Source organism: Bombina bombina, chromosome 4 (genome assembly GCF_027579735.1).
Source record: "Bombina bombina isolate aBomBom1 chromosome 4, aBomBom1.pri, whole genome shotgun sequence".
NCBI classification, from domain to species: domain Eukaryota; kingdom Metazoa; phylum Chordata; class Amphibia; order Anura; family Bombinatoridae; genus Bombina; species Bombina bombina.
Window position 1 is genome coordinate 691054510 of NC_069502.1, and position 26127 is coordinate 691080636.

General features: G+C 38.8%; 1 protein-coding gene across 1 annotated transcript in view; it reads right to left on the reverse strand.

The window, feature by feature from the left end:
• Window positions 1-26127, reverse strand: part of REV3L (REV3 like, DNA directed polymerase zeta catalytic subunit) — a 471052-nt gene that overhangs the window by 94620 nt on the left and 350305 nt on the right. The window contains exons 19-20 of the mRNA XM_053710865.1: window positions 22113-22228; window positions 19900-20018 (exon numbers count right to left, since the gene is read on the reverse strand). Of these exons, the coding sequence (XP_053566840.1) occupies window positions 19900-20018; window positions 22113-22228 (235 nt within the window). The remainder of the gene's footprint in view (window positions 1-19899; window positions 20019-22112; window positions 22229-26127) is intronic.

Sequence of the window (26127 nt, forward strand, 5' to 3'; positions counted from 1 at the left end):
GTCCGGCTAAAAAGTGAGCGGTACAGCCAATACCGTCAAGATCCGTACCGTAAACTGAAAGTCAGTAGTTATGGCTTTTATGTTACAAAGCTGTAGCATAAAACTCATAACTAAAGTGCTAAAAAGTACACTAACACCCATAAACTACCTATTAACCCCTAAACCGAGGCCCAACCGCATCGCAAACACTAAAATAAAATGATTAACCCCTAATCTGCCGCTCCCGACATCGCCGCCACTAGAATAAACATATTAACGCCTAAACCGCCATACTCCCGCATCGCAAACACTAGATAAATATTATTGACCCCTAATCTGCTGTCCCTAACATCGCCGCAACCTACATTACTGTTATTAACCCCTAATCTGCTGCCCCCAAGATCGCCGCCACTACACTAAAGTTATTAACCCCTAAACCTAACCTTAAGTCTAACCCTAACATCCACTAACTTTAATATAATTAAAGTAAATCTAAATAAAAATTACAATTAATACCTAAATAATTCCAATTTAAAACAAAATACTTACCTATAAAATAAAACCTAAGCTAGCTACAATATAACCAATAGTTACATTGTATCTATCTTAGGTTTTATTTTTATTTCACAGGTAAGTTTGTATTTATTTTAACTAGGTAGACTATTTACTAAATAGTTATTAACTATTTACTAGCTACCTAGTTAAAATAAATACAAATTTACCTGTACAATAAAACCTAACCTGAGTTACACTAACATCTAACATTACACTACAATTAAATAAATTACATTAAATACAATTAACTAAATTACAAAAACACCCCCACTAAATTACACAAAATAAAAAAGAAATTATCAAATATTTAAACTAATTACACCTAATCTAAGAGCCCTATCAAAATATATAAGCCCCCCTCGACGAACCGCAGATATCAGTAATCCTATAATACGGGAATGTCTCGCTATGTGGGATAAATTGAGGCACTACCCACATATAGCTCCACATCCCTCACCTATCACTCCCCTGTCGGGTCTTCTCCAAGGATTACCTGACTGCCATCCACTCGGGTGGGCCCAAGCTGGTATTAGAACAGTCTCAGACCTCTGGATCACATCCCCAACCCCACGTTTTATAACACTCACAGAATTACAGGCTAAATCCACTGTGCCTAGGCACATGATCTATGAATATACAAGGCTGAAAAGCTTCCTCCTTAGCTGGGGTTTTAAACCCGATCAACATAGACCCTGAACACCATGGGAGGCAACCTGGCAACAAGGCAGTAGATTACACAGGCCCCTCTCAATTCACTACTCTCTGTTAGGAAGCCCAGATTCTGAGACCAAGCTCCCTCATTTACTCAAATGGGAACTATCCCTGAACATAGCTATACCCACACAGACATGGCAACATGTATTATCCCTTACTAAGAAAGCCTTACACTGTGTCACCCTATTTGAAACATATTACAAGATTCTAACACATTGGTACCTCACCCCCTCTAGACTTAATAACATGTTTGAATCCTCCTCGCCTCTATGCTGGCGTCAATGTGGGAAAAGAGGAGACCCATTACACATATGGTGGGAGTGCCCTAGACTACGACCATTATGGAATGTCTGCTTCCGGACGCTAACCAGTCTGGGCATAGCACTCCCCAGGACCCCTGCAAATGCCCTCCTACATATTGGTATACGTAACTTACCTAAACATCAGGTGTATTTATGTGTTTACCTACTGACAGCTATAAAAGCAGCAATAGCCAAATCATGGAAAACTAAATCCCCCCCAAAATGGCCATATATCTTAAACTACATGGCATATATTTATAATATGGAGAAACCTATTTTTCACACCTTAAACAACTCAGACCTATTCAAATTGATTTGGGCAGACTGGCAAAATAGGTACGATACTACCTGGTCCCCGAATCTTGGGATATATACAAGTTAGATATCTCTACAACACTTATTCTATAGACAGGTTTCTTTTATTTGCCTCCTACACCTCATTCTAATTTCCCCCTTCTTTCCTCTCTTTATTCCCTATCCTTCCCTCTCCTTGCCTTTCCCCACTCCTCATCAATGCACTTAATTTTGTAGAGCATTATATTATGTTTACCTTACGTAATTTCCATTTCTAACAACTTCGAATTGTTTGACATGTTTGAACTAAATGTTTTACTTGATGTGGAGGAGCCTGTGCGCTCCAAGTATAATTTTTGTTACCTGAAAGTAATTTATTCCAATAAAAACTTTTCAAAAATAAATAAATAAATATATAAGCCCCCCAAAATAAAAAATACCCTAGCCTAAACTAAACTGCCAATGGCCCTTAAAAGGGCCTTTTGTGGGGCATTGCCTCAAAGAAATCAGCTCTTTTACCTGTAAAAAAAAATTCAAACAACAACCCCCCCAACAGTAAAATCCACACAACCAAACCCCCCAAATAAAATCCTAACAAACCTAAGCTCCCCATTGCCCTGAAAAAGGCATTTTGATGGGCATTCCCTTAAAAGGGCATTTAGCTCTTTTTCAGCCCAAACTCTAAGCTAAAAATAAAACCCACCCAATAAACCTTTAAAAAACCTAACACTAACCCCCGAAGATCCACTTACAGTTTTTGAAGACCGGACATCCATCCTCAACGAAGCCGAGAGAAGTCTTCATCCAAGCGGCAAGAAGTGGTCCTCCAGGCGGGCAGAAGTCTTCATCCAGACGGCATCTTCTATCTTCATCCTTCCGACACGGAGCGGCTCCATCTTCAAGACATCCGGTGTGGAGCATCCTCTTCAATCGACGGCTCTTCCAGAATGAAGGTTCCTTTAAGGGGCGTCATCCAAGATGGCGTCCCTTGAATTCCGATTGGCTGATAGAATTCTATCAGCCAATCGGAATTAAAGGTGAAAAAAATCCTATTGGCTGATGCAATCAGCCAAAAGGATTGAAGCTTCAGTCCTACTGGCCGATTGCATCAGCCAATAGGATTGAAGCTTCAGTCCTACTGGCCGATTGCATCAGCCAATAGGATTGAAGCTTCAGTCCTACTGGCCGATTGCATCAGCCAATAGGATTGAAGCTCCAGTCCTACTGGCCGATTGCATCAGCCAATAGGATTGAAGCTCCAGTCCTATTGGCCGATTGCATCAGCCAATAGGATTGAAGCTCAGTCCTATTGGTCGATTGCATTTGAAAATAGGATTGAAGCTCAGTCCTATTGGCCGATTGCATCAGCCAATAGGATTTTTTCACCTTTAATTCCGATTGGCTGATACAATTCTATCAGCCAATCGGAATTCAAGGGACGCCATCTTGGATGACGTCCCTTAAAGGAACCTTCATTCTGGAAGAGCCGTCAAATGAAGAGGATGCTCCATGTCGGATGTCTTGAAGATGGAGCCGCTCCGCGTCGGAAGGATGAAGATAGAAGATGCTGTCTGGATGAAGACTTCTGCCCGCCTGGAGGACCACTTCTTGCCGTCTGGATGAAGACTTCTCCCGGCTTCGTTGAGGACTTCTTGCCGCTTGGATGAAGACTTCTCCCAGCTTCGTTGAGGATGGATGTCCGGTCTTCAAAAACTGTAAGTGGATCTTCGGGGGTTAGTGTTAGGTTTTTTCAAGGGTTTATTGGGGGGGTTTTATTTTTAGCTTAGGGTTTGGGCTGAAAAATAGCTAAATGCCCTTTTAAGGGCAATGCCCATACAAATACCTTTTTTCAGGGCAATGGGGAGCTTAGATTTTTTAGATAGAATTTTATTTGGGGGGTTTGGTTGTGTGGGTGGTGGGTTTTACTGTTGGGGGGTTGTTTGTATTTTTTTTTTACAGGTAAAAGAGCTGATTTCTTTTTAAGGGCCATTGGCAGTTTAGTTTAGGCTAGTTTTTTTTTGTTTTGTTTTTTTGGGGTGGGGGGGCTTTTTTATTTTGATAGGGCTATTAGATTAGGTGTAATTATTTAAAATATTTGATAATTTCTTTTTTATTTTGTGTAATTTAGTGTTTTGTTTTTTTGTAATTTAGTTAATTATATTTAATTAATGTAATTTATTTAATTGTAGTGTAAGGTTAGGTGTTAGTGTAACTCAGGTTAGATTTTATTTTACAGGTAAATTTGTATTTATTTTAACTAGGTAGCTAGTAAATAGTTAATAACTATTTAGTAACTAGTCTACCTAGTTAAAATAAATACAAACTTACCTGTGAAATAAAAATAAAACCTAAGATAGATACAATGCAACTATTAGTTATACTGTAGCTAGTTTAGGGTTTATTTTATAGGTAAGTATTTAGTTTTAAACAGGAATTATTTAGGTATTAATTGTAATTTTTATTTAGATTTATTTTAATTATATTAAAGTTAGTGGGTGTTAGGGTTAGACTTAGGGATTAATAACAAGTATAGTGGCGGCGACATTGGGGGCGGAAGATTAGGGGTTAATAAGTGTAGGTAGGTGTCGGCGATGTCGGGGCGGCAGATTAGGGGTGTTTAGACTCGGGGTTTATGTTAGGGTGTTAGGTGTAAACATAAATTTTCTTTCCCCATGGGAATCAATGGGGCTGTGTTACGGAGCTTTACGTTCCTTTATTGCAGGTGTTAGGCTTTTTTTTAGCCGGCTCTCCCAATTGATGTCTATGGGGAAATCGTGCACGAGCACGTAAAACAAGCTCAAAGCAGCGCTGGTATTTGAGTGCGGTATGGAGCTCAATTTTGCTCAATGCTGACATATTGCCTGCTAACCCCGGGTTTATGAAAACCTGTAATAGCAGTGCTATAGGGAGGTGAGCGGTGGAAATAACTTGCAAGTTAGAACCGAGCTGCTCATAACGCAAAAAACTCGTAATCTAGCCGTAAATTAATAATGAAAACTTTCAATAGATTAGCTTGTTATTTGCAACTACAGCCAATGAATGTTCCATAGCATATGTACAGCAATCATGTTATTGAATATGTGAATCCCAATTTTTTTTCTCTCATTATTCAAATAGAGCATACGATTTTAAACATTTTTTATTTATTTATCAAATTTGCTTTGTCCTCTTGACAAAGGTAAGCTCAGGAGCAGCAATGCACTACTGGTAGCTGCACAGAAATGCCACTTGTCCCTGTCACCTTACATGCTCATCTAGAACCCAGTAATGCATTGCTACTCCTTCAACAAATGATACAAAGAGAATGAAGTCAATTTGATAATACAAGTAAAGTTGGAAAGTTGTTTAATTTTGTCTGTTTTATCTGAATCATAAAAGAAACTATTCATAACCTATGGGAAATCAATACCCAAGCTAAGGAGTACACGAATATTAGGAAGGGAAAGTAGGAAAGGCAGTCCTAACAACTAGACACTACCTAAAAGATGCCTCCTCAGAGGCAAAAAAAACCAAGCAAATATTTAGAACCCTAAGAAAAGAGAAATGAGGACCAAATAGCAGCAAATTTGGGCAACTGACATCCCATTCTGGAAAGCCCAACAAGAAAACCCTGCACTGAAGAGCGTGCAGTAATTCGGGAATCGGGATGGAGCCTGCTGGCCCAAATCTGTGGAAACCTTGCAAAACTGTTTTCATAGTCAGAAGGAAAGAAATACAACTGAGGCCTTCTGCCCATTGCACATAATAGAAAACAAACAAGGAAGATGACGGACAAGATCCTTGGTAGCGAGAAGGTAGAGCTGAAACACACTGACCACATCCAAATATGCCTCTCCTAGGAGGGAAACAGATTGGAACAAAGACGAAAACACAATGTCCTGGTTGATGTTGTAGGTAGTTACTACCTTAGGTAAAAATCCAATATTGTAATCAGAACCGCTGTATCTGAATGGAACAGCCAGTATGGGAGGTCACATTGGAGGCCATATAACTAACACTCTGTGAACAGAGGAATAGCTAACAAAAAGTTCACCCTCCAAGAGAACATCATAATATAAAAAAAAAATGCAAAGTCTCCAAAATGAGCCTGTTGAAGAACTCTAAGAACAAGAGTTTGAACACAACAGGTTTGAAAAAAGGGCTATACTAGCAATAGCCTGAACAAACCCCTAAACATCAGGCAACATGTCAACTCTTGCGAAACAGAACCAAAAAGGTAGGAACTGAACCATAAGTAAATTGGCCAACAGGCCTTCCTCAGACTATCCTGAAGGAACTGTACTAGACATGGATGCTTACTATATGCCAGGAAAATCCACGCTATTCACACCAAAGGAGAAAAACCCTCCAGACCTTAAGATAAATACATCTAAAACAGGTTTGCCTGCCTGAAAGAAAGGCTCACCTTCTCAGAGGATCCTCTCTGAGACTAGACTAGCCGTTGAAACCCCCAGCGGTCATCTTCAGAGAATCTAGTTTCTGATAAAACGGACCTTGATCTAGAAGGTACGGCCTCAGAGACAACCGCACAGAGGAGCAAATGACCTTCTCCCTAAGTCTGTATATCAAATCCTGAGCAGCCAGAAGAATCAATAAAATTCTGATTGAACAGAGTTACCACTCGGGGCAGCAGCAAGATCCGGAAAAAAATGGATACACCAGATAGAAGGCATCTGAATGTTTAGAGGAACACCAGATATGTTTATTTTCTACTGCAGCAATGAGAGAATTTCAACATTAGTAATGCGAAATATGCTCATAAAATATATATTCTACCTTAGAAATAAGGGTGTTTAATCCTCCAAACTTTAATAAATCACTACATATATTGTGAATAAGCACCTTTAATGCTAATATATATCTATATATATATACATACACACACATACACACACACACACACACAACTCCGCACTCAGAGTGAAGAAATCCAAATCACGGCCACAAGGTAAAATCTTGAAGTTTATTTGGAACAACTTAAAAACAAAGGATCCAGGTAAAAAATATTAAGCACAAAAGTGTACACTAGTGCACAGCTGTACGCGTTTCGGGCTCCACCTAGCCCTTGCTCACCAGCTGTAATGGTCCTATCCTAATTAGGCATCTTTAAATACCCTTTGAGAAGGTAACATTTCCTAATTCTCTTAAAGTGATACTTACTTTATAAAAAGAAAGCATCACCCATTGACAATCCTCCACCATTACCAATTTGAAAAATATAACATTTAAACAAATGCATCCAATATGATAATACAATATTAAACACTTAAATCAAATATAATATAATATGCTTACCTGATAAATTACTTTCTCTTACGGTGTATCCAGTCCACGGATTCATCCTTACTTGTGGGATATTCTCATTCCCTACAGGAAGTGGCAAAGAGAGTACACAGCAGAGCTGTCCATATAGCTCCCCCTCAGGGTCCGCCCCCCCCCCCCCCCCGTCATTCGACCGACGGTTAGGAAAAAAAAGAGAAACCATAGGGTGCAGTGGTGACTGTAGTTTTAAACGAAATTTTTTTTATCCTGACTTAAATGCCAGGGCGGGCCGTGGACTGGATACACCATAAGAGAAAGTAATTTATCAGGTAAGCATAAATTCTGTTTTCTCTTACAAGGTGTATCCAGTCCACGGATTCATCCTTACTTGTGGGATACCAATACCAAAGCTTTAGGACACGGATGAAGGGAGGGAACAAGTCAGGTAACCTAAACGGAAGGCACCACTGCTTGCAAAACCTTTCTCCCAAAAATAGCCCCCGAAGAAGCAAAAGTATCGAATTTGTAAAATTTGGCAAAAGTATGCAGTGAAGACCACGTCGCTGCCTTACAAATCTGTTCAACAGAAGCCTCATTCTTGAAAGCCCATGTAGAAGCCACAGCTCTGGTGGAATGAGCTGTAATTCGTTCAGGAGGCTGCTGTCCAGCAGTCTCATAAGCCAATCGGATGATGCTTTTCAGCCAGAAGGAAAGAGAGGTAGCAGTCGCTTTCTGACCTCTCCTCTTACCAGAATAGACAACAAACAAGGATGATGTTTGTCTGAAATCTTTAGTTGCTTTTAAATAGAATTTTAAAGCACGAACCACATCAAGATTGTGTAATAGTCGTTCCTTCTTAGAAACTGGATTAGGACACAGAGAAGGAACAATGATTTCCTGGTCAATATTCTTATTAGAAACAACTTTCGGAAGAAAACCAGGTTTGGTACGCAAAACAACCTATCTGCATGGAACACCAGATAGGGTGAATTACACTGCAAAGCAGACAATTCTGAAACTCTTCGAGCAGAAGAAATAGCTACCAAAAACAAAACCTTCCAAGATAATAACTTAATATCTATGGAATGTAAAGGTTCAAACGGAACCCCTTGAAGAACTGAAATAACTAAATTAAGACTCCATGGAGGAGCCACAGGTTTAAAGACAGGCTTAATTCTGACTAAAGCCTGTGCAAACGCTTGAACGTCAGGTACTTCTGCCAGACGCTTGTGTAAAAGGATAGACAGAGCAGATATCTGTCCCTTTAAGGAACTAGCTGACAAACCTTTTTCCAATCCTTCTTGGAGAAAAGACAATATCCTGGGAATCCTAATCTTACTCCACGAGTAACCCTTGGATTCACACCAACAAAGATATTTCCACCATATCTTATGATAAATTTTCCTGGTGACAGGCTTTCTAGCCTGGATCAGAGTATCTATAACCGATTCAGAGAACCCACGCTTAGATAGAATTAAGCGTTCAATCTCCAAGCAGTCAGTTGCAGAGTAACTAGATTTGGATGCTTGAATGGACCTTGAATTAGAAGATCTTGCCTCGATGGCAGTGTCCAAGGTGGAACAGATGACATGTCCACTAGGTCTGCATACCAAGTCCTGCGTGGCCACGCAGGTGCTATCAGAATTACCGAAGCCTTCTCCTGTTTGATTCTGGCTACCAGCCGAGGGAGAAGGGGAAACGGTGGAAAGACATAAGCCAGATTGAAGGACCAAGGCGCTACTAGAGCATCTATCAGTGCCGCCTTGGGGTCCCTGGACCTGGATCCGTAAAGAGGAAGTTTGGTGTTCTGACGGGACGCCATCAGATCCAATTCTGGAATGCCCCATAGCTGGGTCAGCGGAGCAAAAACCTCCGGGTGGAGTTCCCACTCCCCCGGGTGAAAAGTCTGGCGACTTAGAAAATCCGCCTCCCAGTTGTCTACTCCTGGGATGTGTATTGCAGATAGGTGGCAGGAGTGATCCTCCGCCCAATTGATGATCTTGGTTACTTCCTTCATCGCTAGGGAGCTCTTTGTTCCTCCCTGATGATTGACGTACGCTACAGTCGTGATGTTGTCCGACTGAAATCTGATGAATTTGGCTGCCACTAGTTGAGGCCATGCTTGGAGCGTGTTGAATATCGCTCTCAGTTCCAAAATGTTTATCGGGAGAAGAGACTCTTCCCGAGACCATAGGCCCTGAGCTTTCAGGGAGCCCCAGACCGCGCCCCAGCCTAACAGACTTGCGTCGGTCGTTACAATGATCCACTCCGGTCTGTGGAAGCACATTCCCTGAGACAGGTGATCCTGAGACAACCACCAGAGAAGAGAATCTCTGGTTTTGTGGTCCAGTTGGATTTGAGGAGACAAATCTGCATAATCCCCATTCCACTGTTTGAGCATGCACAGTTGCAGTGGTCTGAGATGAATTCGGGCAAAAGGGACTACGTCCATTGCCGCAACCATTAATCCAATTACCTCCATGCACTGAGCTACAGAAGGCCGAGGAATGGAATGAAGAACTCGGCAAGTAGTTAAAAGCTTTAACTTCCTGACCTCTGTCAGAAATATTTTCATTTCTATCGAGTCTATTAGTGTTCCCAGGAAGGGAACCCTTGTGAACGGGGACAAAGAACTTTTTTCAACGTTCACCTTCCACCCGTGAGACCTTAGAAAGGCCAGAACAATGTCCGTATGAGCCTTGGCTCTGTGAAAAGACGACGCCTGTATTAAGATGTCGTCTAGGTAAGGTGCTACTGCAATGCCCCGCGGTCTTAGTACCGCTAGAAGGGACCCTAGCACCTTTGTAAAAATTCTGGGAGCAGTGGCCAACCCAAAAGGAAGGGCCACGAACTGGTAATGCTTGTCCAGAAAGGCGAACCTTAGGAACTGATGGTGATCTTTGTGGATAGGAATATGTAGGTACGCATCCTTTAGATCCACGGTAGTCATATATTAACCTTCCTGGATCATCAGCAAAATTGTCCGAATGGTTTCCATTTTGAATGAGGGAACTCTGAGGAATTTGTTTAGAATTTTTAGATCCAGGATTGGCCTGAAAGTTCCTTCCTTTTTGGGAACTACAAACAGGTTTGAGTAAAAACCCAGTCCTTGTTCTGCAATTGGAACTGGATATATCACTCCCATCTTTAGTAGATCTTCTACACAGCGTAAGAACGCCTGTTTCTTTGTCTGGTCTGAAGACAAACGAGAAATGTGGAACCTTCCCCTTGGAGGAGAGTCCTTGAATTCTAGAAGATATCCCTGAGCAACGATTTCTAATGCCCAGGGATCTGGGACATCTCTTGCCCAGGCCTGAGCAAAGAGAGAGAGTCTGCCCCCTACCAGATGAGGTCCCGGATCGGGGGCCACCCCTTCATGCTGTCTTAGTAGCAGCCGCAGGCTTCTTGGCCTGTTTACCTTTGTTCCAGCCCTGCAAGGGTTTCCAGGTTGCTTTGGGCTGTGAAGCGTTACCCTCTTGCTTTGCGTTTGCAGAGGTTGAAGCAGGGCCGCTCCTGAAGTTGCGAAAAGAGCGAAAATTAGCCTTGTTTTTGGCCTTAAACGGTCTATCTTGCGGGAGGGCATGGCCCTTTCCCCAGTGATATCCGAAATAATTTCTTTCAACTCGGGGCCGAAAAGGGTCTTTCCCTTGAAAGGAATATTTAGTAATTTTGTTTTGGACGACACGTCAGCCGACCATGATTTGAGCCAAAACGCTCTCCGCGCCATAATGGCAAAACCAGAATTTTTCGCAGCTAACTTAGCTAACTGTAAAGCGGCATCTGTGATAAAAGAATTAGCCAGCTTTAGGGCATGAATTCTATCCATGACTTTGTCATATGAAGTCTCCGTCTGGAGCGACTCCTCCAGCGCCTCAAACCAAAAAGTCGCTGCAGTAGTTACAGGAATAATGCAGGCAATCGGTTGAAGAAGGAAACCTTGTTGAACAAATATTTTCTTTAGTAAACCTTCTAATTTTTTATCCATAGGATCTTTGAAAGCACAACTGTCTTCTATTGGTATGGTTGTGCGCTTGGCTAGTGTTGAAACTGCTCCCTCTACCTTAGGAACCGTCTGCCACGCGTCCCGCATGGGGTCAGTTATGGTGAACATTTTCTTAAAGATAGGGGGGGAACAAAAGGTACACCTGGTCTCTCCCACTCCCTAGTCACAATATCCGCCACCCTCTTCAGGATCGGAAACGCATCAGTGTATACAGGGACTTCTAGAAACTTGTCCATTTTACACAATTTTTCTGGGACCACCATGGGGTCGCAATCATCCAGCGTAGCTAAAACCTCCTTAAGCAGTACGCGGAGGTGTTCCAGCTTAAATTTAAACGCTAAGGAATCTGATTCTGCCCGCTGAGAAACCTTTCCTGTGTCAGAAATTTCTCCCTCAGACAGCACATCCCTCACTGCCACTTCAGAGTGTTGTGAGGGTACAACGGATAAATCATCCAAAGCTCCTGATTGCTCATCCTCTGTTCTTAAAACTAAGCTATCACGCTTTTTAGGAAAAACTGGCAGTTTGGATAGAAAGGCCGCAAAGGAATTATCCATGACTGCTGCTAATTGTTGTAATGTAATAGGGGCCAATGCGCTAGAGGTACTAGGCATCGCTTGCGCGGGCGTAACTGGTGTCGACACATGGGTAGAGGAAGGTGGACTATCCTCATTACCTTCCGTTAAAGAATCATCTTGTGCAACATTTTTAAGTGTCACTGCATGGTCTTTAAAATGCTTAGATACCTTAGCACACTTTAAACACAAATGTAAAGGGGGTTCCGCCATGGCTATTAAACACATAGAACAACGTCTATCTGAAGGCTCTGACATGTTAAACAGACTTAGACAGCACTCAAATACAGAAAAATAAAATTTTAGAAAAAACAGTACTGTGCCTTTAAATAATAAAAAACGCACACTTTTTTAGTAATTCTCAAAAAAATCTAACACCACATTCACTTTACCCTCCCGTGGAGATGCTACTTGTAAGAGTGGCAAAGAGAATGACTGGGGGGGCGGAGCCTGAGGGGGAGCTATATGGACAGCTCTGCTGTGTGCTCTCTTTGCCACATCCTGTAGGGAATGAGAATATCCCACAAGTAAGGATGAATCTGTGAACTGGATACACCTTGTAAGAGAAATATTGTTTGTTTGCATATTGGATCATATATTGTATCATTAACATATTAAGTAATGTATTATTATAAATAGTGGAAGACATATATTAAAGAAATACAAAATAAAGAACAATGGATTAAATGTTTTACTTAATCTCTGTATGCAAATTTTGCTGTTACATACTTTTAGAATATATGCAAATATCCCCAACACTCTCACAGGGCTTTGAAAAATTTTAATAAAACAAATTTGTATCCATATGTGAATTCAAACCTAACGGGGATCTAGTATTTAGATGAAAGATTCAGTAGACCTCACTCTGGTCCAATAATCATTCTCTATATGAGACTTCCCTCAGACCCCCCCTATCCAATATTCTACTATCTTATATGGTCTTGTTGATACATTTATACATAAAGGAGCTATATCTGAAAAAGTGGGAGAGTCTATTCTACCTCTGAATCCGGTCATGCCTATTTTTCACTATTTACCTAAATTGCACAAAGATGGTAAAAAAAAAACGCCTGGGCGACCTATAGTGGCTGGAATAGACTCAATGAAAAATTATCTGATTTGGTTGATTTATATCTTTAACCTTTAGTAAGAAATTTACATGGATATATACAGGATACTACTTTTATTAATCAGGTTGAAAAATTTACATGGTGTGAACAATATAGATTAGTTACAATTGATGTTTCTTCACTGTATACCTCCATTCCACACCACTTGGGTATTAAGGCAATTGAGTTTTTTTGGATAATTATTCTCAATATGATGAAGATCTAAAACAATTTTTTATACAATCTATTAAATATTCACTTACAATTTTTTTTTTTTGAGGGTATTTACTATCTCCAAAGACACGGGACAGCTATGGGGGCCAAATTTGCTCCCTCATATGTGAACCTCTTTATAGGGTTCTGGGAGATCTCCCGTGTCTTTGGAGATGGGAACCCTTTTAAGGATCATATTGTACATTATGGTAGATACATAGATGATCTCATACTGGTGTGGAATGGAGATGCGGAGAGTGTAAATAATTTTTTCAAGTATATTTACTCAAATGAAATGAATTTGAGGTTCACCATGGAACAACATCCTGATAGGATTAATTTCCTTGATGTTTGTCAAAGGGTGAATTTTGATGAAAATTGTTTGGAAACTGAACTTTATAGGAAGGACTCTGCGGGAAATACAATTTTGAGGTATGACTCTTGTCATCCGAGACACCTGCTTAGATCCATTTCTAAGGGACAATACGTAAGGACTAAGAGAAACTGTACAAGTAAAGAGAAATGTGATAAACATCTGAAAGACATGAGTAAAAGATTGATGGAGAGAGGATACACACAGGAGGTCTTAGACATAAACCTTACCAAGGTGGAAAAATTGTCACGTAGATCATTATTGGAATACAAAAAGAATGATAATAGACAGAAGTCTGACAGAAGTAGAAATAACAAAAAACATGTTTTATAACAGGTTTCAGTAACGATTATCATAAAGTTTGTAAAATTATTAATCAGAGTCTACCAATTCTTCATGAAGACATTGTTTTGAAAGAGATTTTGAGTGTAGGATGTAATTTTTTATCTAATTAAGCTAAAACAATTGGCAATGTATTATCCCCTTCTATGTTACCTAAGTTAGACGTAAATCATACATGGTTAACAAGAAAGAATGGGTGTTACAAATGCAGGGCTAGAAGGTGTAAAACGTGTCAATATGTGAAGGAAGGTGAAACATTTGTTTCTATAGCAATGGGTAATCAATATACTATTAAGAATCACATTAATTGTAACACTACACACGTCATATCTTCTGACATGTAAAGCGTGTAACAAACAAACAGTATACAGGTCGTACAAAAAGACCTATGAAGGATAGATTTCTCCAACATTTGAGCTCAATTGAGGATATAGATACTAAGACACCTGTTGGGAGACACTTTAGGGATAAACATGAAGCAAATACTGATCTTATACAAATTCAAGGTATACACTTTATACCAAAACCAGTTAGAGGCGGGGACAGAAAACGATTATTGGACCAGAGTGAGGGATCTGGATCTTTCATCTAAATACTAGATCCCCGTTAGGTTTGAATTAACATATGGATATAAATTTGTTTTATTAATTTTTTTCAAAGCCCTGTGAGAGTGTTGGGGATATTTGCATATATTCTAAAAGTATGTAACAGGAAAATTTGCATACAGAGATTAAGTAAAAAATGTAATCCATTCTTCTTCATTTTGTATTTCTTTAATATATGTCTTCCACTATTTATAATAATACATTACTTAATATGTTAATGATACAATATATGATCCAATATGCAAACAAACAATATATATTTGATTTAAGTGTTTAATATTGTATTATCATATTGGATGCATTTGTTTAAATGTTACATTTTTCAAATTGGTAATGGTGGAGGATTGCCAATGGGTGATGCTTTCTTTTTATGAAATAGGTATCACCTTAAGAGAATTAGGAAATGTTAAGTTTTCAAAGGGTATTTAAAGATGCCTAATTAGGATAGGAGCATACAGCTGGTGAGCAAGGGCTAGGTGGAGCCCGAAACGCGTACAGCTATGCACTAGTGTACACTTTTGTGCTTAATACTTTTTACCCGGATCCTTTATATTTTTACGTTGTTCCAAATAAACTTCAAGATTTTACCTTGTGGCCGTGAATTGGATTTCTTCACTCTGAGTGTGGAGTTGTATTTTCTTCTGTTGAGTATCTTACCACTTGGACGGAGGCGGTCTCCTTGCACCGACTAAGTGATCACCCTCTTAGGACGTGTGCCGACGCTGAAGAGGGCAGCAGGCTGGTAATGGAGGTTTGAGCGCTGCGGGTCTGCATCCACTTTTTATATATATATATATATATATATATATATATATATATATATATATATATATATATATATATATACACACACACACACACACACACATAGATGTATATGTCCCACAGTGGAAAAAGTGCAATATAGCATCTGTAATGCTAATAAGTTACCATATTTCTTTTCTTAAGCAGAAATACAACACCAATTCTGAAAAAGTTGGGACAGTATGGGAAATGCAAAAAAATAAATACAAAAATAAGTCATTTAAAAATTTAATTCACCCTGTACTATATTGAAAACACGTTATTAACACATTATTGGTTAATTTAATGTATTTTTTAAAAAAATACACTCATTTCAAATCTGATGACTGCAACACTCCAAAAATGTTGGTACAGTCAACTGTTTACATCAACTTTTCTTTTAATAACACTTATTAAGCGTTTGGGCACTGAAGACACTAGTTTGTTAAGTTTAGCAAGTGGAATTTTCCGCCATTAATCCATTATGCATGTCTTTAGCTGCGCAACTGTACTGGGCCTTTATTGCCTTATTTTGTGCTTCATAATGCGCCACACATTCTTAATCAGAGACAGGTCAGGACTGCAGGCAGGCCATGCAAGCACCCGCACTCTCTGCTTACGCCACCATGCACTTGTAATCCGGGCAGAATGTGGTTTGGCGTTGTCATGCTGGAAAATGTAGGGACTTCCCTGGAAAAAAAGACTATGTCTGCATGGCAGTATAATTTGCTCCAAAATGTATACATTTATTTCTGCATTAATAGTGCCCTCATGGATGTGCAAGTTACCCATTTCATGGGCACTGACACACCCCCATACCATGACAGACACTGGCTTTTGGACCTGACGCTGATAACAGCTTGGATGGTCCATTTCGTCTTTGGCCCGGAGAACACGACAGCTGTTTTTTCCAAATATTATTTGAAATGTTGACTCGTCGGACCACAAAACACTATTCCAGTGTGCTACTGTCCATCTCAGATGAGACTAAACCCAGAGAAGTTGGTGGCGCTTCTGGACAGTGTTTATGTATGGCTTCTGCTTTGCATAGTAAAGCCTTAACTTTGTGGATGCAGCGGAAAATGGTGTTGACTGACAAAGGTTTATCAAAGTATTACCGAGCCCATGTCAGGATATCCATTACAGACTCATGACTGTTTTTGAGACAGTGACGTCTGAGGGATAGGAGATCATGTCACATTTAGAAGTGGTTCTCGGTCTTGCCCTTCACGCAATAAGATTTGACCGGATTCCTTGAATCTTTTAATTATATTGTGCACTGTAGAAGGTGAAATGCCCCAAAAAATCCTACTGATTTGTCGTTGAGGAATGTTGTTCTCAAAGTGTTGGATTATTCACGAACGCTGTTGGCAGATTGGCGAGCCTCGACCCATCCTTGCTCATGAAGGACTAGGACTTTTTTGGAGGCTCCTTATATACTACGATTACATGTTTGCCTCACCTGTTTCACATCACTTTCCTTTTTCAACTTGTCACATCGCTATAAGTCCTAAATTGCCCCTGTCCCAAGTTTTTTGAAACGTGTTGCAGTCATCAGATTTGAAATGAGTATATATTTTCAAAAATACTTTAAACTCACATTGTAAAACATCAAATAATGTGTTTTCATTATAGTACAGGGTGAATTGAATTTTCAAATGACTCTGTTTTTTTTTGCATTTTCCATATTGTCCCAAGTTTTTAGAATTGGGATTGCAATATGATTATGCCTCTTTAAGACCAATAAGAAACATACACTCCCCCCCTCATTTTATTCTCTTCAGTAGAGATGTTTCTTCCATGAAAGGAAATAAATATGATCAGAGATTGATCCTGCAAAAACTCACCATACATGTTTATTTTCAATATATTAACTAAACATGTTTGATATAGACAATGGCTGGTAAGAATGAGTGAGCATTGGTTGTCTGACCTGGCAACACTAAAAGGTAGAATGGCTTTATTGCTTTCCTTGGCTCCACTGAATATGTCAAACACACAAGTACAAGGTGTCATATGTATAACAGCCACTAGATGTCAACCAAGTACTCATAATGTAATAAACAGTTGGGCTGTGTGCTATAGGTAGTTTATTTAATTTTCAATCTATTCCTAAATATTTAAATTTGGTATATTAGTTGTAGCACCTTACCGCTCCTTCCTCCGCCCCTTTCAATTTCCAAGTTCTGTGACATAGAGAGCGATCCCACCGCTCTCTACGTAGGCATCCAAGCTCCCTCTTGAGATTAGCAGTGGTGGACATGCACAATTCACTTCTATATGCTCTGTCGAGCGAGGTATCCGAAGAAAAATTAAGAGCAAGCGCGATGGATCAAAGGGGCGTTTTGTGTGGGGAGTTGGCCGCCTAAAGGCCAGAAAATCATTTGGGTAGATGAGGAACGTCATTTAAAGAAAAAGGAGTATATCGGCTACGGGAGGAGAAGGGGTATGTGAAAATCAAATGTAATTATCTGTAATAAAACTTTTATTTTAAAATATAAAAAATCATGAATGAAAGTGGGGTTTTATTTTAATACTATTTACATGGATATGTTCCATACCCATCAAGTTTACCATCACTTTAATATAAAATAATAAGATATAGCTCTGTAACTGCAAGCCCTGAAATAGCAAAATACTTGTGTGAGAGCTAAACTCACAGACAGGTGGTTATGAGATTGCAGAGCTACCAACTGCGCTAGTCAGTTACACACAGAAAAACAGTAAAAACAGTCAAATGATCATGTCTGATGCTGGAAAAATAGCTATCTTTTCCAAACTAAGAAGATCATCAGGCCGCGCTCGACAATGTAAAGCTTGCAATGGCCGGATAACCGATCTCTAGGTACATAGCTGAACATGCACAAGAAGACTGCCGGTGGCGGGAAAAAAAGCATTTAAACCCGCGCACCGCCACAGAGCAGTAAAAATGGCGTTACCGAATACCGGCATTACGATATGCAGCCCAGATAATAAAGGCACTAGCCTTAGAGGTCGCTCTCCTACATGCACAAAGAAATAATAGCGAGCACTGTTGCAGAACTCCCGTAGCCCTCATATAGAGCATGCAAAGCTAAAAAAAAGCGTTCAGTGACATCCGATTAGCATATCTGATGCGCAGCAAGGAGCTCAGGGCGGTGAGTAAAAGCGCGGCAAAATTAAGCGCAACAACACGCCGTCTCCCTATCAGACATCGGCCACTTCCCTTAGTGCCGACCGCGCTGAAAATGTTGGGCGCCATTCATAATCATTTGCTCAACCTTCAGAAGCAACTGGCATGAGTGAAAATCCAGATGCGATTGAGCCCCTATATATATATGTAATGTGCGGTACCTGCCGCTGTAACAATATAGCTCCCTGACAGTCCTGTGGTAATCAGAGCCGCAAATAAACACCCTCTGACCACTCCGCACTGAGTAGCATTAGTTTCACAAATAAAATAACACACACTCTCTGCCCACTCCACACTGAGTAGCATTAGTTTCACAAATAAAATAACAGACACTCTCTGCCCACTCCACACTGAGTAGCATTAGTTTAAAAAATAAAATAACAGACACTCTCTGCCCACTCCACACTGAGTAGCATTAGTTTCACAAATAAAATAACAGACACTCTCTGCCCACTCCACACTGAGTAGCATTAGTTTCAAAAATAAAATAACAGACACTCTCTGCCCACTCCACACGGAGTAGCATTAGTTTCACAAATAAAATAACAGACACTCTCTGCCCACTCCACACTGAGTAGCATTAGTTTCACAAATAAAATAACAGACACTTTCTGCCCACTCCACACTGAGTAGCATTAGTTTCACAAATAAAATAACAGACACTCTCTGCCCACTCCACACTGAGTAGAAATAGGTCACAAATAAAATTACACTCTCTGCGCACTCCACACTGAGTAGTAATGCATTGTGTCCAAGTTGCTGAGTGTCCAGCTCACCCTCACTAGAGGATCTGTGATTTAAACCCTTACTCTGAGCCATGTACAGCCCAGAGCTAACCTTACAGAAGTCTTCTTGTTAGGGCACTCTCAGCTGCTTCAGATTTGACAGTAGAATCCATCCTCTGACAGGGATTACTGGAATGAGGTCTCAGAACTTCCCTGGGACATCCAGTAGCTACACTTTACCACTACTCTACTAAGAGGTTTACATGGCTACTCAACACTCCCCTGTCCTCTCTTGAAGAAAACAACAATCCATTGAGGACACTAACTTAAATCTTCAGCAAAGCACCTCTCTCTGCCAACCTCCATGATGCAAGGCAAAAAACTACTGAGTACTGAGAGGGTAGGGGAAGTGGGCGGGATATTTCAATGTTCTGTCTGGGGTGTCTTTGCCCCCTCCTGGTGGCCAGGTTAAGTATTTCCCAAAGGTTATGAATGGTTTCATGGACCCTCATTGACATTAGAAGGAAAAATTGTAATTCATGCTACTTTAATATCCATGTAATACTATCCAGAAAAACAAATCTACTAAAACATTTGTACCAACATTTCCCACAGTGATCACTGTAACTGCTTCAAAACAAATTGCCACAGTGACTGATAACAAGTGTATAGGAAAGATAACAAAAAAGTTAGATAAATGTAAAACTTAAGAGTCATGGCTCCCAGTGCCTCCAAACACTGCTGGGTTAAAAAAAATACTTTGCAAGAAGGGCATAGTTTATCAAGTACCAAATACAGTATCTGCTTCCACTAACATAGAAATAAAACACTTACATGCATATAAACAAGATACTCATCTCATAAAAGCTTAATGTTGATGCACAGTAATTTACCTCACTTCTCATCATCCTCCAGACGTTTAATACAATTCGCCCAACTATATTTATTTCACTCATTGTGTCTGCACCATATTCATCCTTATCTGATGTAAATCTGTTTTCATTCTTATCATCTGCAAGTAGATTAAATATTCATGTAAGACCATTGCTTGAAGAAAAAAACACACATTTTAACAGAGCGATAAAGACATAAAATATTAGTGCGTGTGTATATATAGAGTGAGGCAAAAATGACTTGACCATTGTATTTATTAATGCAAGATGAAATAAACCAAAATCTGAAATACACTATATTGTAAGAGTTTAATTGATTGCCATCAGCATTTACACACTTCTGTAATCTGTTGCTAAAAAACATGCATGTGGTCACCTCTAATATATCACTGCTGTTCATTAGCCTTGCAGTTAAACTAAGCAGACATTCTAGTAACTTAAAGGGATATGAAACTCAATATTTTTTCTATCATGATTCAAATGGAGGATACAATTTAAACAACTTTCTATTTTACTTCTATTGTCTAATTTGCTTCATTCTCTTGGTATCATTTGTTGAAGAAGTAGTAATGCACTACTGGGAGCTAGCTGAACAGAATTGGGCAAGCTAATATGATGCATATATGTGCAGCCACCAATCAGCAGCTCCATAACCTTACCTAGGTATTCTTTTCAACTAATGATATCAAGAGAACAAAACAAATGAGATAGAAGTAAATTGGAAAGTTGTTTAACCCATTAAGGACGTGCTATGTACATCCTCAAAAAATGGCAGTTAAGCACCAAGGACGTACATAGCACATCCTCAGTGAAACTCAGTGCTGGAAGGGTTCATGATCGCTTCCAGCTGCTCTCAGGGTATTGCAGCAATGCCTCGATATTGAGGCATCGTGCAATACTCATCGCTGGAGGAAGCAGGAGGAGATTTGTTAAGGGGGCATGAAGGGAGGCGGGAGCGGGTGGGACCACTATGCCAAGCTACATCCTGTCAGTGAGGAAGGAGGTGGGGGAAGGAGGGAGAGGGGGATCCGTTTCTGGAAAGCGGTCTGGGATGGGAAAGGGGGTAGAATTAGGGAGGGGGGCCACTACACTATGGAAAAAAATGTTAATAATTTAGAGCAACTGGATACTGGCAGACAGCTGCCGGTACCTAAGATGGCGGCCAATAGGTTGAAACACCTTTATTTTTATACTGGCAGACTTTATTCCAGTACTAAAGATGGGTGTCACCATTGAGGAGTGGGGGAGGGAAGAGAGCTGTTTAAGAGGGGTCAGAGAGGGAGCAGCGATCAGGGGGTGGGATGCTGATCTCTACACTAAAGCTAAAATTAACCCTACAAGCTACCTAATTAACCCCTTCACTGCTGAGCATAATACAAGTGTGGTTCGCAGCAGCATTTAGCAGCTTTCTAATTAACAATAAGCAACACCAAAGCCATAAAAATCTGCTATTTCTGAACAAAGGCGGTAAAATGGTGGCATGAAATATACCAAAATGGGCCTAGGTCAATACTTTGGGTTGTCAACTAAAAAAAATATATACATATAAAGGGTTATTCAGGGATTCCTGATAGATATCAGTGCTAAAATCTAACTTACGCAAATTTTGAGAAAAAAAAATGGTTTGGAAATAGCAAAGTGCTACTTGTACTTATTTCCCTATAACTTGCAAAAAAAGCAAAGAAAATGTAAACATTGGGTATTTCTAAACTCAGGACAAAATGTAGGAACTATTTAGCATGGGAGTTTTTTGGTGGTTGTAGATGCGTAAGAGATTTTTGGGGTCAAAATTAGAAAAAGTGTGTTTTTTTTCATCATATTTTATATATTTTTTTATAGTAAATTATACGATATGATGAAAATAATGGTATCTTTAGAAAGTCCATTTAATGGCGAGAAAAACAATATATATATGTGTGGAATATGTGTGGGTACAGTAAATAAGAGAGGAAAATTATAGTTAAATACAAGCAGAAATGTAAAAATAGTTCTGGTCCTTAACGGTAAGAAAATTTAAAAAATGGTCTGGTCACTAAGGAGTTAAAATCACAAGCTCTATCTGAATTATGAAAGAAAAAAAATTGGGTTTCATGTTTCTTTAAAAAACAAAACAAAACCCCCCAGCATAAAACAGAATCTACAGGATGTCTTTTATTTGGGTAAACTGCACCTTAACAGATATGCAACAAGTATATTCCCAATACTATACTCACCAGGTATTCTGGACATTTGTTGGCACAGATCTACATTCAAAGCAGATGCCCGTTGTAAGAGATAACCCCAAGAGTGCATCTGGACTTCATATCCTAATAAAATATCTGGATTATACCTGCATAAGAAATATATATTTTCAGACAACAAAAAGTTCCTTCATCTGTGATAACAGAACCATACATTGCACACACACACACACACATATAATATATGCATATATATATATATATAAAGTATATATAAACAAGGTACCCAAATGAATCCGCCCTCCTAGGGTCAACCACCTAGCTGTTCAGCTTGTATATAATAGGCATCCAAAAAACAGCAACAAACCAGGATTTTCACCAAAGAATGTGGTCAAATTTATTGACGTTTCGGGATAAGTTTCCCCTTCTTCAGAACAACTATTACACACCAAAACCGTGCTTAAATAATGTACAAACACACACACATTACCTACCACATCCTGTGGAAAAAAAAAGCACCAAAATATGCATCATATCCAGTATTCATCGATGTCTACAATCAAGTGACCCGGAAGTTATCACTATTCATGGTTTTTAAAGTGTTTACATCATTAAATAAGTGTCAGATCCTTAAACAACATAAACAATATTGTAGCTAATATTTTTAAGGATATACATTCCTACAGTGCACATACATAATTAAACATGTGCCGCTGTTGCCTACAGCCTTATTGGGTAATCAGAAGTTGTCAATTTGCATCACCTCCGGTTTCGTAACTACCGGATGTTGGCATCTTACATCACATCCGGTTTTGTAAATACCGGAACTTCCCATAAACTGCTATTTCCGATCAGTGCAGTGTATCCTATTTTATATACTAAATGTAAAACAACATAACCAAAAAAATCTTCAGTTAAGTGAACACATATTACCACTTTTATAAAATCATATTATCAACCAGAGTGACAATTATAAAATCTTATTATCTTATTATCAGAGTGACATGGCATTATATAGGTAGTGTACCACAGTGGTATTGAAATAATATTAAACCCATATTCACTCTTAGAGATGTGTGTGTTTGTACACTATTTGAAGGGGAAACATATCCCCAAAACGTAAATAAATTTGACCACATTCTTTGGTGAAAATCCTGGTTTGTTGCTGCTGGTGAGCAGTGTTTTAGCCACATTTTATTGAAGTTACACAGAATATGTGACTGAAAGACCACTCTACCAACTTCAAGGAGCAAAGAAGAGGGGAACTTTATGACCTACGTGGGTGATCCTTCTCATTGTGCGGCACTTACCTCATAAGATTGGGGGTAAGGAATGTAAGTAGGAACCCCAGCGGGGTCTTTAATTATTATTCCTCACGCTTCCTTTGGAATACATAGAAGAATCTGCTTTTTGTGATTTGGACTCATATGCTATTTTGTTTATTATAGTGAAGTATTAAACATCTTCTTGATAAGAATTATATATATATATATATATATATATATATATATATATGACGATCATATTGGTGTATATATATATGTGATGATCATATTGGTGTTATAATATAGAGAATAACTGTATTTTCTTACTAAGCGCTCTACACGCATTTGCTTTTCTAATTTTTGCACTTTAGTATTTAGTGTACTGTTAAGGGACTATACACTTCATACTCAACAGGTAGTAGCTGCTGTTAGAAATACAGTGTGTTCTCTGGTTTAAGACTACAACATTGAGGATCTCTATACCCAGCACTTTTTAAATTTCTTTCTCACTATATATATATATATAAAAGTAATGTTAGTGGATGTGTAAGATTAGACTTTTTTCCTGACACTCATATATATATATATATATATATATATATATATATATATAAATATATATATATATAAAACTCCAACAAAAACAGAAACAAACCAGGATTTCTTTAAATGTAAAAGTCAAATTTATTGATGTTTCGGGGACTTGTGCTCCCCTTCTTCAGAACAACAGTGTACACACACAAACATGCTTAAATATAATGAACAAGACAAACAGTTACCTCCTTCTTCCTGTCAAAAAAGCACCAAAAAAAACATCATATCCGGTTGACCCCAAGAGGGCGGATTCACATTTTGACTGTATGTATGTATATATATATATATATATATATATATACACACACATTATGCACACATTTTGTACCAATAGTTAAGTAAATAAGATTAATAAAAGTATTATTTAAATATGAATTGTAAAATGTCATTCATTTTACTAATGTTGCATAAATGCAGTAGGTTAAATATCACTGTACACATAGGTTATTTAAAATTATTTAAATGTATATCTTGGATTATTATAAAGAACCTCAGACTGTTCTATCAGATACCTGCCACTCAATTTTAGCTTTATACGTAGGGTGACCATATTGCCGCTTTAAAAAGGGACACATATGAAAAATACTTATGTCAGGGCAGTTTTTATGGCTGTTTAAAGAAATGTGTTGTATAAGAACCCTGACGTATGTATTTTTGATATGTGTCCCATTTTAATGCGGCAATATGGTCACCCTATTTATACGAAAATGTATTCATAGCCACTTCAACATCCAAAGCTTTTCTCTTAGCTAAATTAATTATTACTATTTACTTCATAAATGCTTAAACTCAAAGGGCCAAATTACAACATTTATTGTGGGGGTTCGCGCTCGTTGGTAAAGTATAGTTTAGGGATAGACCGATATCCTTTTTTCAGGGCCAATACCGATTATTGACCCCCTTTCAGGCTGATAACCGATAACAGGGGCCGATATTCTGTACATTTAAAGTTTTGAAAAATCAAAACATTTTGTACACAAATCTGGTATAAACTGAACATGCTTATTAAAATTTTAAACATTAAAAGTAAACAACTGGAAAAAATAAAGTGCTTGAAAATTGAAGAGACACTGACCCCAAATTGTTTCTTTTGTGATTCAGATAGAGCATGCAATTTTAAGCAACTTTCTAATTTAATCCTATTATCAAATTTTCTTCATTCTCTTGGTATCTTTATTTGAAAAGCAAGAATGTAAGTTTAGATGCCGGCCCAATTTTGGTTAACAACCTGGGTTGTCCTTGCTGATTGGTGGATAAAGGCTGAATGCCGAAACGCGTAGAAACCTGATTCTAAACTAGGAGGACAGTGAGAGCCTGCTATCCAAAGAGGCTCTAAAGAAGAAAAGTACCAGCTAAAAGACGCAAGGTCCCTGAGAAATAACAACCAGCGGAAGCACTAGCCGAGTTAGGAACACTCGCAAAGTATCAGTGAGCCTATAGAAACCCGAGATTTCCCTTAGGTATATTACAGCGGATTCCGACACTTAAAGAGTGATTAACACTTGAAGAGGAGCCCCTATCGGAACATCCGGTAAACGGGGGCTGGAAGCCACAGCACTCCACCGGAACCATCTGTCCGACAAGGGAGAACATCGAAACACTGCACTGTTGAACCGGAGGAGACTTCGCAGAACGCTAAGCGCCAGCAAAACCGAATGTACATACTATGAGCTTAAGCTAGCTTTTTACAAGTACCCAGCTGAACCATTTTATAGAACCTTTAACAAAGGAGAATGGACACTATAGGCAGCCTCACGTAAATGTGCACAGCTAAGCCACAAACTGTTTGTCGAAACACTTGCCTAAATATAACAAGATTACTTAGAATTTATAAGTCAAGATCTTAAATCAAGCCTAGAAAGGTATTTGCAACCTAATCTTGAAAATATTAACCACAACCAACAGAGGGTTAATCCGAAACGAGATTTTTTCAAGAGATATTTAATTAATAGCAACATTGTTTCAAGGGCTTTTTATGTTTCCATTTTAATGTATCAAGCACTTATATGTTTTATTAATAAGTGTACATGCTTTTGATCTATTTAGATCCATTTAGTAATTGTAATATATAATATGTATTGAATTTAGAGTGATAGCAATCAACACCGGTGTTTTTTAAATAAATAAAGTATTTTTAGCATTGTATTTTAAGAATTTGATATTGTATAATAAAAACATTATATTTCATC